General features: G+C 38.2%; 1 protein-coding gene across 3 annotated transcripts in view; it reads right to left on the bottom strand.

The window, feature by feature from the left end:
• Positions 1–11,895: 11,895 nt before the first annotated feature.
• Positions 11,896–14,452, bottom strand: part of fhit (fragile histidine triad diadenosine triphosphatase) — a 187,398-nt gene continuing 184,841 nt past the window's right edge. For all 3 annotated transcript variants that reach the window (XM_086087400.1, XM_086087401.1, XM_086087402.1), the window contains one exon: positions 11,896–12,212. In XM_086087400.1, the coding sequence (XP_085943526.1) occupies positions 12,105–12,212 (108 nt within the window). In that variant the 3' untranslated portion in view covers positions 11,896–12,104. The remainder of the gene's footprint in view (positions 12,213–14,452) is intronic.

Genomic DNA, 14,452 nt, shown 5'->3' on the forward strand with positions numbered 1-14,452 from the left:
TGACCTCGAGATACTTGATATTCAGATACAGGATGCCATACATTCAAACTATTTTAACATATGCCTCCTCTGCATAGGTAGAAAACAAAACAAAAAACATTACTCTCTTTTGAAGTGTTACATTTTATAATTTTTTTTAATTCGAGCGAAGTTCGTACCCATTGCCTCCGGTGCGGCAGCTCAAAACTTGCCACTCAGCTTAAGTTCTGGGCCACCGTAAACGTTGCAATGCACTCAGCCCTCCCATTTGACAAATTTTCACTTGATGGCCTTTAAGTGGGATGAAAATAAAATAAAATGTGAAAAACCATCATGATGGTCCCTGCGAAGGCGAGTCGATCACCCCGCCCCAAAATTCACGCTGGGTCAGGAGTGACTTGTAAATACAGTATTTTTGCGTTCCCTTTGTATTACGTTCGGTGGTGAGGGGGTGAACTAACCTCTGTTGAACCATCATAACATTTTCATTTTCTTTATGCATGTGACCAAAAGCATTTGAGACATAACATCCATCCATGATGTTATCAATAAACGTACTTGTCACAGGCTACACAAAATTGCAAATAATCTTTTAATTCACACAAAATTATTAAATCAAATTTCCCAATTCGGTATTATGACCTCATTTAAACCACGAAATACAAGGAGCAACAATAAAATAACTAAACTTTGGCTGATGCCTCAGAAGCTGAGTTGTAAGCTTCATGTGATCTTCAAAGTTGAGGCTGATTTCATCTGTTGAGGTCAAACTTCCAAAACTTGTAAAGGGTTCAAATGGCCTTACCTGCGATTGGAATTTACTTTCCACTGATATTTTAACACCTCCTAAAAATTTCAGGTTTATATCTTTTTTCCTAAGGTACTGGTTGCTATGGACATTTGAAATATGCAAGTACCAAACTTTTATACCAGTTTTTCTCAAAACTAGGGATTTCAAACTTCCAACATTAAAATTGCTGTAACTTTGTAAATTTTTGAGGTACGGCCATGTATTATATATCATTTTAAAGGGAATTAAGTGCAGAATTTGAATAATATCTCAATTTTGATTTTTTGGCACATGAGGACCCTTTTGCCAGAGCCGGTGACATATAATTTTGTTGTAATAGTAGTTTAGTTCAGATAATTTTAAATATATTAAAATTCTGAGGGACATAGCTGTAATGTAATAGTTTACCCCCCTCCAATTTATATGGACAACAATAGTGGGCTGTTCCTGGATCCCCTGAGAAGGACACCATTTTCTGGTCCTTTGTACCAGACAGCAGTAGATGCAGAAACGTATTACATCAATGAAGACTGCACCATTGTGGCAAACCGCATTATGGCTGAGGACAGCCACATCACAACAGGTTAGAAGAAATAGAAAATAAACTATACTGATTTAAATGACACAATGTACAATAGCCTATTTTTAATGTGTATTTTAGTGGGTTTCAAGGAGAATGATACCCTTTCACCATCTACTTCTGTGCCTGCGAATGGATTCAATAAGGAACAGACACTGTTCCTAATCGACCTGTTGCGCCAACACATGGAGACTGAAGCAGATGGTCTCCCAAAGAGATTAAAATAACTTAACTCTCGTCTTAAATCTGTGCGGTCAAATAAGAAGAACCTGTGGAAAAAAACTACAGAAAAGCTCAGGAGGAAATTCCCGGACTCCTTTAACCCTGATAAGGTTGCCAGGAAGTGGAGCACACTAATTGATGGGTATAAAAAAGTTAAAGACAATAACAAGGCGACAGGAAAATAAATAAACTATGAGCTTTCTTTTTTTTCAGAAATGGATGCCATTGGGGGGGGGGGGGTATCATGATATTGACTTTCTAGTGCTTGACACATCAGCTGGCATGGAAGTCAACGAGCCAAGAGTCCTTGGACTTCCAGGTGTTGCGTCATCCCGAGAGGCTACCTCTTCCAATAACTAGAACACCTCATAAGCGACGAAAAGAATTACCTCCTCCAGTTCCTCAGCGAGAAAGACGTGGCCATTAAGTGGCGCCATGATGAGGCACAAATGCGCCATTAAGAATTTTTAAACCAAGTCAAGTCAGCCCAGCAAGGGTTTGAGAACTTGATGGGTCGACTGATTGAAAAACTTTAAGTGCAACTTTTGGCATAGTCATCTCCCTTCCTCTGCTGCTAGGTGATGACCAAACCCAAAATTTATCATTTATGTGCAATATTTGTATACAGTACACCGTGAACTGATTTGAACTACATTGTTACTATCACTTGACACTTTTCTTTTATACATTACATTTTGTTTACATTCACTACCAGAAAAACGTTTTATTGTTCCATTTATTGTTACAAACCTTTATTGTTTTTTGAGTGTTTTATTAAACTGTTATTTCTACCTGGAGTAATTGTCGTAAATAAGAAGGGACGGGACAGTTAAGTTGAGTACAATATTTATTGTCAGGCATGAGCAATGATAACAGTGTATTATTTATACCTATATATAGAATTTTTTTTGTATCATTTTTATTAAGTATCATGGGCTCGTGACATTTGCTGTGTGTCCTTTACTCATTTTCATTTGCCTGACTTGGGCATCCATTTGGGTGTTCTTGGCAGACCGCTCAAGCATCTATACACATGTTGTGCAGAAAACAAGCCACCTGTCATTTTTCGGTTCTGTGGGGGTTGGGTTTTGGTTTGTTATGGGTGTTTTTGTTGTTTTTGTCTGTGGTTGGTGATTTTGTCTGTGGTTGGTGATTTTTGTCTTGTGTTCCTGGTTTCTTCCCTTGTCTCGTTATGTCTAACCACGTCCACCTGTGTGTGTCTTCCCTTCCCCAGGTGGGTCTCATTAGTATTGGTGTATTTAGTCTGTTGTGTTTGTCCAGTTGGTGTGGGTGCATTGCCTTTGTTATGTGTCAAGTCTTCGCCACAGCCAAGTCACCCTCGCCACAGCCAAGTCACCCTCGTCACAGCCAAGTCGTCCTTGTCACAGCCAAAAATCCATAGCCCTAGCCAAGTCAAGTCACTCCACAGCAAGGCAAGTCAAGGCAACCAGTCTACTCACATCCTGTCCAGTCAAGCCGTCCAGTCATGGCGACCAGTCCAGTCACGTCCCACCAAGGCATGACGACCCGTCCAGTCACGTCCCATCAAGTCAAAGTTATCTGCTCACCTTTTTCCCTGTGGTTAATTAAAGTTCCACGCATTGCACTTGATTCCTGTTTCCCTGCATTTGGGTCCACCATTCCTCAACCACTCACGTTCCACCCCGACATCGCCAATATGGCCATCACAACTGCATCATCCGGGTGTTCTGCAGATCACGTAGACACCTCCACTTGCACTTCATCCTTCCGAAGGCTTGCTCCACAACCACCCTGCCACGGCTGATCCTGTAGTTCTGCAATGCCTCATCTTCAGTTAGTGCCCCATTGTCACGCTTGGGAGTGATGGCAAAAGGGAATGCCTGTCCAATGTAGGCACTGTTTCCAAGCAAGCTACTGTTACCCACCTTTTCCTGCCATGTTTTATAGAAGTCTGATGCCCTCAACATCCTGGCATTATGGACCTTCCCTGGTGGTCCATCAAAAATGTCTATAAATCGCCCGCTGTCATCTACAATTGCCTGAAGGAGCACAGAATAAAAAGATTTGCGGTTCGTGTAGTCTCCTCCTCTTATTGGCGGCCTTTTCACCCTGATTTGGCATCCATCCAGTGACTTCTCTGCATTTGGGGCCAGGCTCCACCAGATGGCGCTGTTGAGCACTATGCATATATCATGGTCTTCTTTATAGCTAATAATTTATGAAATTTTATCAAGAATATTCAAATAAATACCAATTATGTTCGTAAGGTACTTTTGTTATAAACATGTATAATACAAAGCCATGTTCAATGGTCTAACTTTCTAAACAGGACTGATAGGGCCGGCCCATGAGTGTCTGTTTAAGTGGATGAGCCACTCAAATCATATTGCGCATGTCCAAAGCTGCTCTCAATAGACAGCCATCGGGCTACATTAACTGGGCTTATCATCCAATTAAAAATACAGGACTGATGTCACGTGACGTCCAGACCCAATCAACACACACTCAGTTTTGGCAAATGGCAGTATACACCTGAAAGCTAGATTGGTTTTCATCAGGAGCAAAAAGACTATGCGTGGGCTCCAGGTGGTGGAGTGGAACCGTCACTTGCCAACGATGCAGGTTGGCGTGGGATCACTTCCCCGCCTGGGACAACCATATTTGTATGTGTGCATGTTTGTGTGAGTGAGTGAAGAAAAAAAAAGACTATACGTAATAGCATGCCAACAATATGAAATAAGCAGATTTAATTGTTGATGATGTCATCACTCAAGAGAAAAAGACAGCGCTGAAGAAACGGAGGGGAAAAACACTGCAGAAGAAGTTTTATGAAGGAAGCTTGTGATACCGTGGTGGCAAATAGAGGAAAGATTTTGCAAGAGTGACCACCTTATAGCAGCACAGCTTGTGGACAGCACACTTTTTTAGTAATTTCAGCAAAACATTTCCATGTGCTGAATTTGAAGCAACAAATCTGGCCAATTGAAAATAAAATTAAGCTAAACTGAGCTGAATGAACAGCACTGGTGAGTAGCATTATTTGAACCATTAGAAGGTTTAATTCATAGGCTTAATTTGTAAAACAATGAATAAATAGTAGGCTACTTCATTTATATAGCGCTTTTCCACCGGATTGTTATCTTGAATTGAATTAGAATTTATTGTGTAGGCTTTGCTGCTTATGGATGTCAAGTGCCCACTTTTGTGCCCCACTCAACTTTTCATGCCAGAGACGCCACTGCATCCATCAATTGCACCATTGACACCACTGAGGCCGCAGAGACGGTGAAAAGCTGCAGCAGATGCTCTTTCTCACAAGTATTTGGCCAGTGAATGAAATATGAAACTACTGTGGACATAATGTTAAGCGCTTGTAAGATGATTCTGTGCGCTGTGGACTGTGACAAGTCAAACTTGTCAGAGATTTCACGGACACTGTTTTGGTTGACCATGTACCACAAGAACATGAGCACCTTCTTTGTTGGAGGGACTGGTAGTAGACCTTGACTGTGTTGTTTTTCAATATCATTGTCCCACTGCAACGTTAAGATATGCAAACTGGGGCTTTACGGCACAACAATGGCATGAAAATGTGTGATCATCCATGGTAAGCATGAGCTCCCACTTTGTTCCAGTCTTCACTATTATTCGCTGTGTGGAATGCAGCACCGCGATTATTCTAGATGAGACACAAAATGTATTTCAAGATTATGACACAATAAGATATAAACCTAAAAATATGACCTAATAACACAACCCAAGAACGAGCATGATAAAAACGCACGCACCAAAGACAAAAAAGACAATCACCACATGCTGTTATTGAGCATTTAACCTCCTACTTATTGTAAAGGATGAAATACGCAGAAAAAACAATATACAGTGGTACCTCGGAGTTTGAACATAATTTGTTCCTGCGAAGTGTTCAAAGTCCGAATTGTTTAACCTCCGAAACATTTTTCCCCATAGGAACTAATGTAAATGCAATGAATCTGTTCCCAAGCTCCCAAAACAGAAATTTCCTATTTTAATTTCTATTTATGTTTTTTTACATTTACACCCTGTACAGTATTTAAACAATGAAAAATACCTTACCTTTTTTGTTGTGGGGCGATGGCATCAGTGGATGAAAAATGCTATGTTAATGCTTGCTTTAGGCTTAGCTTGCTTTGCTTGGGTTTTTCGAACTCCAAGAATGAGTTCAAACTCCGAGGGATTTTTTACTCCGATTTTTTGGTTGAAGTCCGATTTGTACAAGTTCCGAGACATTCAAACTCCGGGGTATACCTTCTGCATTTTTCCTCTTGCTCTTCATCCACCATGTTTGAATGCAGAAGGACTGCGTATTTGTCTAGAAGTTGTTGTTGTGGAGGGGGCGGTCACTATTTTTTAACAAGTTTACTTACTCATAGGCCCTGGGTCTAACCATCAAATATACTATAACAATAACGACAGTTCATCACATTTTGAAGTCAAAATAATCCCCACAAATCAAATTACAATGATCTTAAGTCCAATGCTTTTCAATGTGCTGGTCATCACGTTATCATTATTGATTTAGCGTATAGCGTTAAACTAGCTAATTAGGTGGCCATTCAGCTAATCTATGCTCAGTTGTTTGTGCTGTATGAGACAGCTATGTCACAACAAAATGATTGGAATAAAGGGGAAACAAACAATACAATTTCATTCACTGGCGTGCACAGACCCCGAGTGGTGCTGACACCCTTGCCCCTCTGCCCTCTCTCAAAAAAAGTGCCCTATGGAAAGTTTGTTTTGTTTGTTTGTTTGTTTTAATAAACAGTTTACTGAAGACAGGTCAATGTTGATCTTTTAGAAAAGCTGCACGATCAAACACGTAGGTGAAAAATAAGCCCCGATATGCGCCCCGTGCGCACACACCCAACCTAACTGTTGTTAGCCCTAGCTTGTTTGCCCTCTATTCCCTACCGACACTCATTTTGTTGTGAAGTAGCGCAAACAGCTGAGCATAAATTAGCCGAATGGGCACCTAATTAGCTAGTTTAACGCTATACGCTACATCAATAATAGATAACGTGATGACCATCACAGGGTACAACTATATGACGGTGAAAGGAAACTCTCTGGTCCGTGCTTTGAAAAGCTCTGGACTTTGGATCATTGTAATTTGATTTGTGGGGATTATTTTGACTTCAAAATGTGATGAACTGTCGTTTGTGTCTTGTTTGTATTATGCTAGTAGTCACAGGCAAAGTCAATCCAATACGTCATTGGTGGTTGAAGCATTTGCATTGAGTAACTGTTAAAGTACACTATATTTTTGTACTTTATTTACGTGTTCCAATAAATCCAAGTTGAGATTCTGGTGAAGGGGTTTCTTGCAAGTTTATTCAGAAATTTCTGATAACACAAATGAAGTCACCCAAACAGTGATCAGTCCCAAGTGTGTGTCCCAAACTCGAGCACACGGCACATTTATTGAAAAACAGTGTTCACAGGAAATCGCCTCTCCCCTCCCTCATCAAGTTCCCGTAGGTACAAAATCAGATTAGACTTCGACAGCAGTATACTAGCTTGTCCTTGGACTTTCTTTGACCGAACAGAAAGTCCTACAAACTCTACTCCCTTAGATAATAGAAAATAAACTTATTATTTTTCTCTTTCCCAGGCAAGAGAGAAAGATAAGAAAACAATCAAAAACATTATTCATCGAGCTATATTAAGTTAACATAATTACACCTATATCTACACAGTTATAACTAAATTCAAAACAGTTAAAATATAGAATAAAACAGTAAAAATGTTAACAATGTTAATATTGCATTGTGGAAAGATCAGAAATGTGCGGATGTTTGGAATTGTTAATTGCCTGTGAAAAATACCCATTTGCCTTCTGGTAATGACAACAGTCAATCTTATTCAGTCTCATGCCCTTGGTCTGTTTGGTTGCAATTGGTCTATTTATTTACTATTTGTAGCATAATGCTTAGAAAGGAGAAGCTGAAAAGGGAAAAAAGAAAAGGAGCTATACAGCAAGCAGCCAAAGGAAGCATCTCTCTGCTCTCTTGGATGTCAAGGCCAGAGAGAGTCATGTTAACAAGTAGCAACTTTTAAAGCTCCCATTTTAAATTTGATTTGCTCCTTAAGGTAAATTTAATTGAAAAATCTTAAAAAGCTGTTCACATTTTATTTCAAGTGGTTTGTACTAAATCAGCAGGCATGAAACTATTATTAGCTAAATTATTAGCTATTATTTTGTACAAACCATAACTGTAAATTATTTCTATGCTACAAGTCTTGCATTATGTGTCCCTAATAGGCTGTAATTAAAACTAGCTGTGGGGAATTATTATTATTATTATTTGTGTGTAATGTTTTTATTTTTATTTTTTTAACTTTAGTTGTATTGACAATCCCCTCCGTGAGTCATCACCTTATCGTGGTGGAGGGGTTTGCGTGTCCCAATGAGCCTAGGAGCTATGTTGTCTGGGGCTTCATGCCCCTGGTAGGGTCACCCATGGCAAACAGGTCCTAGGTGAGGGACCAGACAAAGCATGGCTCAAAAGACCCCAATGAAGAATGCAAACTTTGGATCTTGGTTTCCCTTGCCCGGACGCGGGTCACCGGGGCCCCCCTCTGGAGCTAGGCCTGGAGGTGGGGCTCGAAGGCGAGCGTCTGGTGGCCGGTAAAGCTCTCGATTTACCGGTCAATCTACGTTCCTGCCCTCACCTATGTTCATCAACAACACGCACACACACACACATATATTGATGTTCCTGTCACCCACTTCACCTTGTGCAAAGCCGCTTGTATCCGGGAACAACATCCCGGATACAAGCGGCCAAAATTAGTTTGCTCCGCAGGGTAGCAGGTTACCTTAGAGATAGGGTGAGAAGCTCGCATCTCAGATGGTCACAAAAATATGCATGTAGATTCAGATTTAGACGGTGGTTGAACCAACATTGATATGTTGCGATTTATGGTTGAAAAGCAAACATTGACTCAACATTTTATCAACCTTGCACTTTCTGTATAATTTAAACTTTAGATATCAGCGTAGATTCAATACTTAAGCTGAACTATGTTTCAACATTGATTCAACCACATTTTGCTATTGGGTATGTAGCTTCCCTCCCCCAAAAAATGAGTCTGCAAACAGTTTTATTTTGAAATATACCGGTTCTACCATGATGCCGACGCTCGACTTCCTGTCCGGCTCGTGTAATTACTTAAGCTTCATTAAAATCCGCATGCGGCGTCCGGAAAAAATAGAACGCTTACGGAAAACTTCCGCAGCGCCGCATCCCTTCTGCACCGCATACGCACCGCACTGTAGCTGGTGTGAATTGACACGCAGACTCGAACACTTTCTATTCCTTGCGGCGGCCGTAAGCAGTGTGAATTGGGTGTATGCTATGTATGAGTGATTGCTGATCATAAACTGTGTTGGAAGCGACATATAAAATACACTAAACGTAAATTAGCTAAATCAGTGGCTCTTCTTTATAAAGTAAAATATTTCATAAATGAGAAAGGTCTTCATATTGTACGCTTCTTTTTTGTTACCTCACATGTCATATTGTACTGAAGTTTGGGGAAATGTATATACAACAAATACAGACCCAATAGAAAAAAAAGTGATTCGAATTAGCGATAGAATAATGAATAAGGTTCATCAAACAACTAAATAAACTACACTAATCAATTATTTATAGGCTCTGGTATTTTAAAATGTATGGATATTGTGTATTTGAAAACACTGGAAATATATTTTCGTGCAGTAAACAATAGCCTACCTGTTTGTATTCATTTCAGAATTACATTCAATTAAGAGAAGGAAACTATAATTTAAGCAAGGGATTTGCTTATGTTTGAAATGTTAAATGAGGACCAACATGAAAAACAGATGTGTTTCAGTTTTGGGTGTAAAATTGTGGAAAGGACTTGATGATGCGTTGAAGCTGTGTGTACTTCTCTGTTGGGGTTTAAGAAAATATTAAAATGTAAAATAATTCATGCTTATAGTGCCATTGATGAAAATTTTAACATTTAGGAATTGCAATGTGAATGTAGTATTTTGTTGTGTTGTAATTGTAATGTGATTCATGGGACTGTATCAGATAGGCCTGGTGCTTCGACCTATTCTTTTTTCGGATAATTGATTTGTTCGAAAGGATGTTTGTGTTTTCTTTTCGGTGTTATGTATGGAACCAGTAAATAAAAAAATAAAAAACATTCATTCATTCATCTTTTCAAACTGAGCAGGAAATAACACAGAGCATCAATCAACACACCATAAAATTGGAATGTATTATACTGAAAGCCAGACACACCATAAAGGACAGCTATACACTTCACTTTATAGTTCAGGGGTCATCAAATAAAAGGTCAAAGAGGTCCATATTATATTAACTTTGAGGTCAATGCAGTCCCTAATAGATTGTTGTTGTCATATAAAGTACATATTCCAACTACAATTGGCCCTTGAAATATGAGTTTAGTTTGTTTAGTGATGTGACCATGGATGTAACCCGAAACAGTTATAGCTCAAATCATCTTTTCTCATTGAAATAAATGAAATGCCATTAAAAAAAAATCCAACAACAAAAATGGTGTAATGTGTATGAGGAAATGAGAAAAATAGCAGAATGTAAAGTACAAAAGTATTGACACAATTAAATAGAATGAAAACGAATTCGTTTTTGTCACACTGCAGCAATTAAATGCTGCTTCTTCTGATGTGGCCGCCTTGACCACCAGGTGGAGGTATAACACAGTCAAAGAGTCAGGCAGATGATCTACTGAACATTGAGGGGTCATAAGACTACGCACTTCCTCAACAGATTGAACAGATTTAAACAACGACAAAATATGTGCACATGTCAATATTTTTTTTAATTGAACCTTGTACAGCTCCCAACGCTCGCTGAGTAGGAGTTGGATTGGAAATGAAGTACACATTAGACCACTTCTTTAATTTAATCATTGCTTTTTCACATGTTGTATTGTATTGTATGTGCAGCTTAATATTCAACAGTGCATCCGATTCATCTGTATGGCTTTCAGCCATGCCTCCCTCCATTATTATCATCAACATTAGGCCAGCAACGCTTACATTCTCGATGACAAATTATATTTGTGTGTCCCTCAATGTAAGCTGCTTCTCTTCATACCAGTAGAAGCAACTTTCTGTCAATGAGCCACAATTATTTTTTTTGGCATCGACTTACATGTCCGACAATTACCTCGTACTCCCTACATTTTGTTTCTTGTTGTGGCCCTGTCATGGCCACCAAACAATAATCTCTTGCTCATCTCCACCTCTCTGATGACAAGCATCTCAATTTTGGTCTTTGAAAAGTTGCCATTCTTTCCTTTTGTTTCACTTTTTGCCATGATTCACTCTTAAAATATCCCTTAGTAGAGTGGCTGATTTGTTTGTATGGGTGCAGGATATGGAAGCCCATTCCTGCCAGTAAAAATAAATAAATATATTTTTTCTTCACTTGTCAGAGGCCCGTTTTCGCCTATAGAGGGAAAAAAGTTGTTTTTTTTACCCTTTTTTTCCTCACTGTCAGATGCCTATTCACGCCATCGAGTGAAAAAAATAAAGTTTTACACGGAGAGCCAAAACGTGAGGGGGGGCGAGACAGACGAAGCTTTGCAGCCCATAATGGACTTCATCATTGAAGAATATTTTACACGTGGATTCACAAACCGTGAAATTATCGCATATAGGTCTATAAAACTACAAACCCAATCATTATAATACATGTTGTCAAGTACAATTATTCAATACAATTTTAATTCCCGTTGAGTGCAACATGGTCTTCATGTAAACTGTTTCAGACTTTGCTTGGTTTGCGCAAGTAAGGTCAAGTAAAAATCCGCTGGCATAAATAGGCTTCTGAGTGAAAAAACTAATTCCACTAGCGGAAACAGGCCTCTGACCGTGTGGGAGGCTCCTTTTTTATTTTTTTTTATGGGCTTCCATAGTGGGATAAACATGCACACTTTTAAAAGTGGACTGTGACTATAATGATAACATTTTCTACAGTGAGTATAAGCACAATTGTTCCCACGATAAATGTAGGTCAGTGCTTCTGAAAGTGTTTCAGCCTTGCTCGCCCTTACTGTCCACCACTGTTTACATACACACATATTTAATAATTATTTGTTAAATGAAGTCACTATGGTTCACTATGGACTAGGACAAACATAATGACAAATATATCAAAACTTAAGAGTATTTTTTTTTTTAGAACTCAAAAACTTAAATGTGGTCTAAATAAAACTGTGACCAGGTGTTATACACAGAAGAAAAACAAAAAAATTCTGGAACAAGGGACAGACAAATTAATTCATTCCATCATTTTATTTGGTTCAAGAAACACGCACAAGCCTTGTAATGAAACAAAACTCCTTTAGATATGACTGCATGTAATGTTCAACTTTATACGTTTTTTCCAGTCCCTTCTGACTGTGGATCGCATGATGTCCTACAGAGGATGGATGTATACAATCAATGATAGAGTCAAATAAAACATGAAGAAAAATGTATCTTATTATCTAACAGTTCCCAATTTGACTTCTCAAGATGAAGGCTTCTGCTGCCATCTCCTCCTCTGATCTCCACTTTGAAGGCACGTCCTCATCTTGGCCATCATGTTTTTGGAGCTGCAAATGCAAATGACAGTGCAACATTCAAATGGGATTTGTTTTACTTTCCTCAAAGTAAATATCACATTGCATGAAAAATGTTCCTTGCACAAGGCAGACCAATAGATGGAAGCTACAGTTTAGTGGTCATAAGAAAGATCGATGGATGCAATTTTATACAGTATTTACAATCGTTTAGTCCAATCTTTGTCATACAGTGTTAATTTTGACAATCATTTTTTAATTTAGCTTTATCGTCTTTTGACTCAAATTAATTCAAGCTTTAGTCATAATTTAGTCATCTGATTGTATTTTAGTTTTAATCACATTTTTACAAAAATAAAGAACAGTTTTAGTCAACTAAATTGACACTTTAGTCAATGTTTTCCTTTAGCATTTTAACTTTTATACAGAAAACACACCTATTTGTAACTGCAGTTAAACACGCCAGAGACATTTAAACACAACAGTGTCTTTATTAAACTTTGTTTCAATAGTCAGGTTTCTATCCAATTTTTTCAAAAATTTTAAGCTAATTTACTGAAAATGCGCAAAACATATGCCCGTTTCCATCTATTCTTCTTTTGTGAATATTGAGAGGGGACTCCGCTGTACACCGTAGAGATGTGACCCAACAGTAATTTAACAGAAGAAGAAGAACAGGAAGCGACTGCACCGTGCTATGTCGTATGAGTTTTCTTTTGTAATTCTTGATAAACTGTAGCGTTTCTTTGCTGTTTTCTATTAAAAATTACGCATTAATATTTGCTTCTTTAATTAATTTCAAAAAGGTTTCGCCCCCCCAAACATACTTTACTTTATCGTCCAACATTGCTTTGGGACTGCAAACGTACCGGTCAAAACGTGCGACGTGTATCCGGTCTTGCCAGCGGTTATTTGCAAAACCTGTTTCCATAGCCAAAATTCGCATTTTCCTTTTTTCAAAATCCACCACCTCCAAGCGTAAAAACTTTTTTGCGAATTTTGAGCCCTTTTTCGAATTTCTAGTGTTTCCATTCAGTTTTATTTTCACATTTCTTGAAAATCTGAATAAAAATGGATGGATGGAAACCCAACTTATGAAACATGTTGAACTGACAATAATATATCTTAAAACTTAGTCTTCACCTAAATAAAAAGAAAGGGCATAATTGCCTGAGATTAATCTTGCAGCTGCACAATGAATGGAAACAAGTGAACACTTTCTGAATGGTTCTTTTCTCCCACTTGCGTTTCAGACCACCTTCTGATCGAATTTTGTAAATTTCATTACTGTGTAGTTTTCGTTTTAGTAATTCACACAATTGTTAGTCAATTTAGTTATCATCATCATCTTAATGAATGGCTTCTATTTTAGTTTTCGTTTCATTTTGGATGAAAAATATGCAGAAGATTTTTCATTGACGAAATTAGCGCTGTTGTGGTGAGCAAAAAGCTTAAAAATCAGAAGTCAACACAAATACTTTGTCTTCAAATAAATTAAATACAACCAAGCTGATTAGGAAATCCTTAATTGTACAGCAAGGTAAAAAAAAGAGTTTATCAGGGGTTTTGAGTGGCCAAATTTGACAGACTCAAACTCTGTAGATCAGAAATCAATAACCTTTTTGAAGGTGACAAATGTGCTCACATTACCGTTAATGTTATTGTAATTATGTTATTAACTCGTTTAAAACCAAAAACTTATAAATATGTTTTTAATACTTTGTCCTGCACTCCCAAAATCATATTTTTTGTACGTTTTGTGTTGTTGTTTTTCTATGCTAGAGCATGCAGAAGACTTTGATACAGCTTCTGACATGAAGAGGTCGCTTAAAGCAACAGTAGTTATTATAAAAGAAAAACGGCCAGCAGGTGGCAGCAGAGTATAAGAGATCAGCCAGGGCCATGTTGCAACAAGCTCTTTTTGCCAGTGTTTTCTACAGGTTGTGAATAATGATGAAATCTAGCTATATTCTAATGCTAATTGCTGCAAAATGGAAACAGATGCAAATGTACTTTTTTTCTGATGAAAGAAGAGACTCTCATCTTTCTTTTAGTAGGGCCATGTTTTTATAGCAATCGAACACAATATTCTGTGGGCCTTGCAAAATCAGTCAAAATCCAATAAAACAGCCGGGAGAGAAGGGGGTTGCTTCAGTGAAAATGGCTGGAAGTGAATGAGTTAATAATCCCTGATATTTATTATGTGACAACACCGATCATGTTAATGATTTCTCACAATATTTAGGTAACAAATACACATCAATAAACAACAC

This window comes from Leptonotus elevatus, chromosome 10 (genome assembly GCF_054856555.1).
Source record: "Leptonotus elevatus isolate MCC_2025b chromosome 10, RoL_Lele_1.0, whole genome shotgun sequence".
Classification (NCBI taxonomy): domain Eukaryota; kingdom Metazoa; phylum Chordata; class Actinopteri; order Syngnathiformes; family Syngnathidae; genus Leptonotus; species Leptonotus elevatus.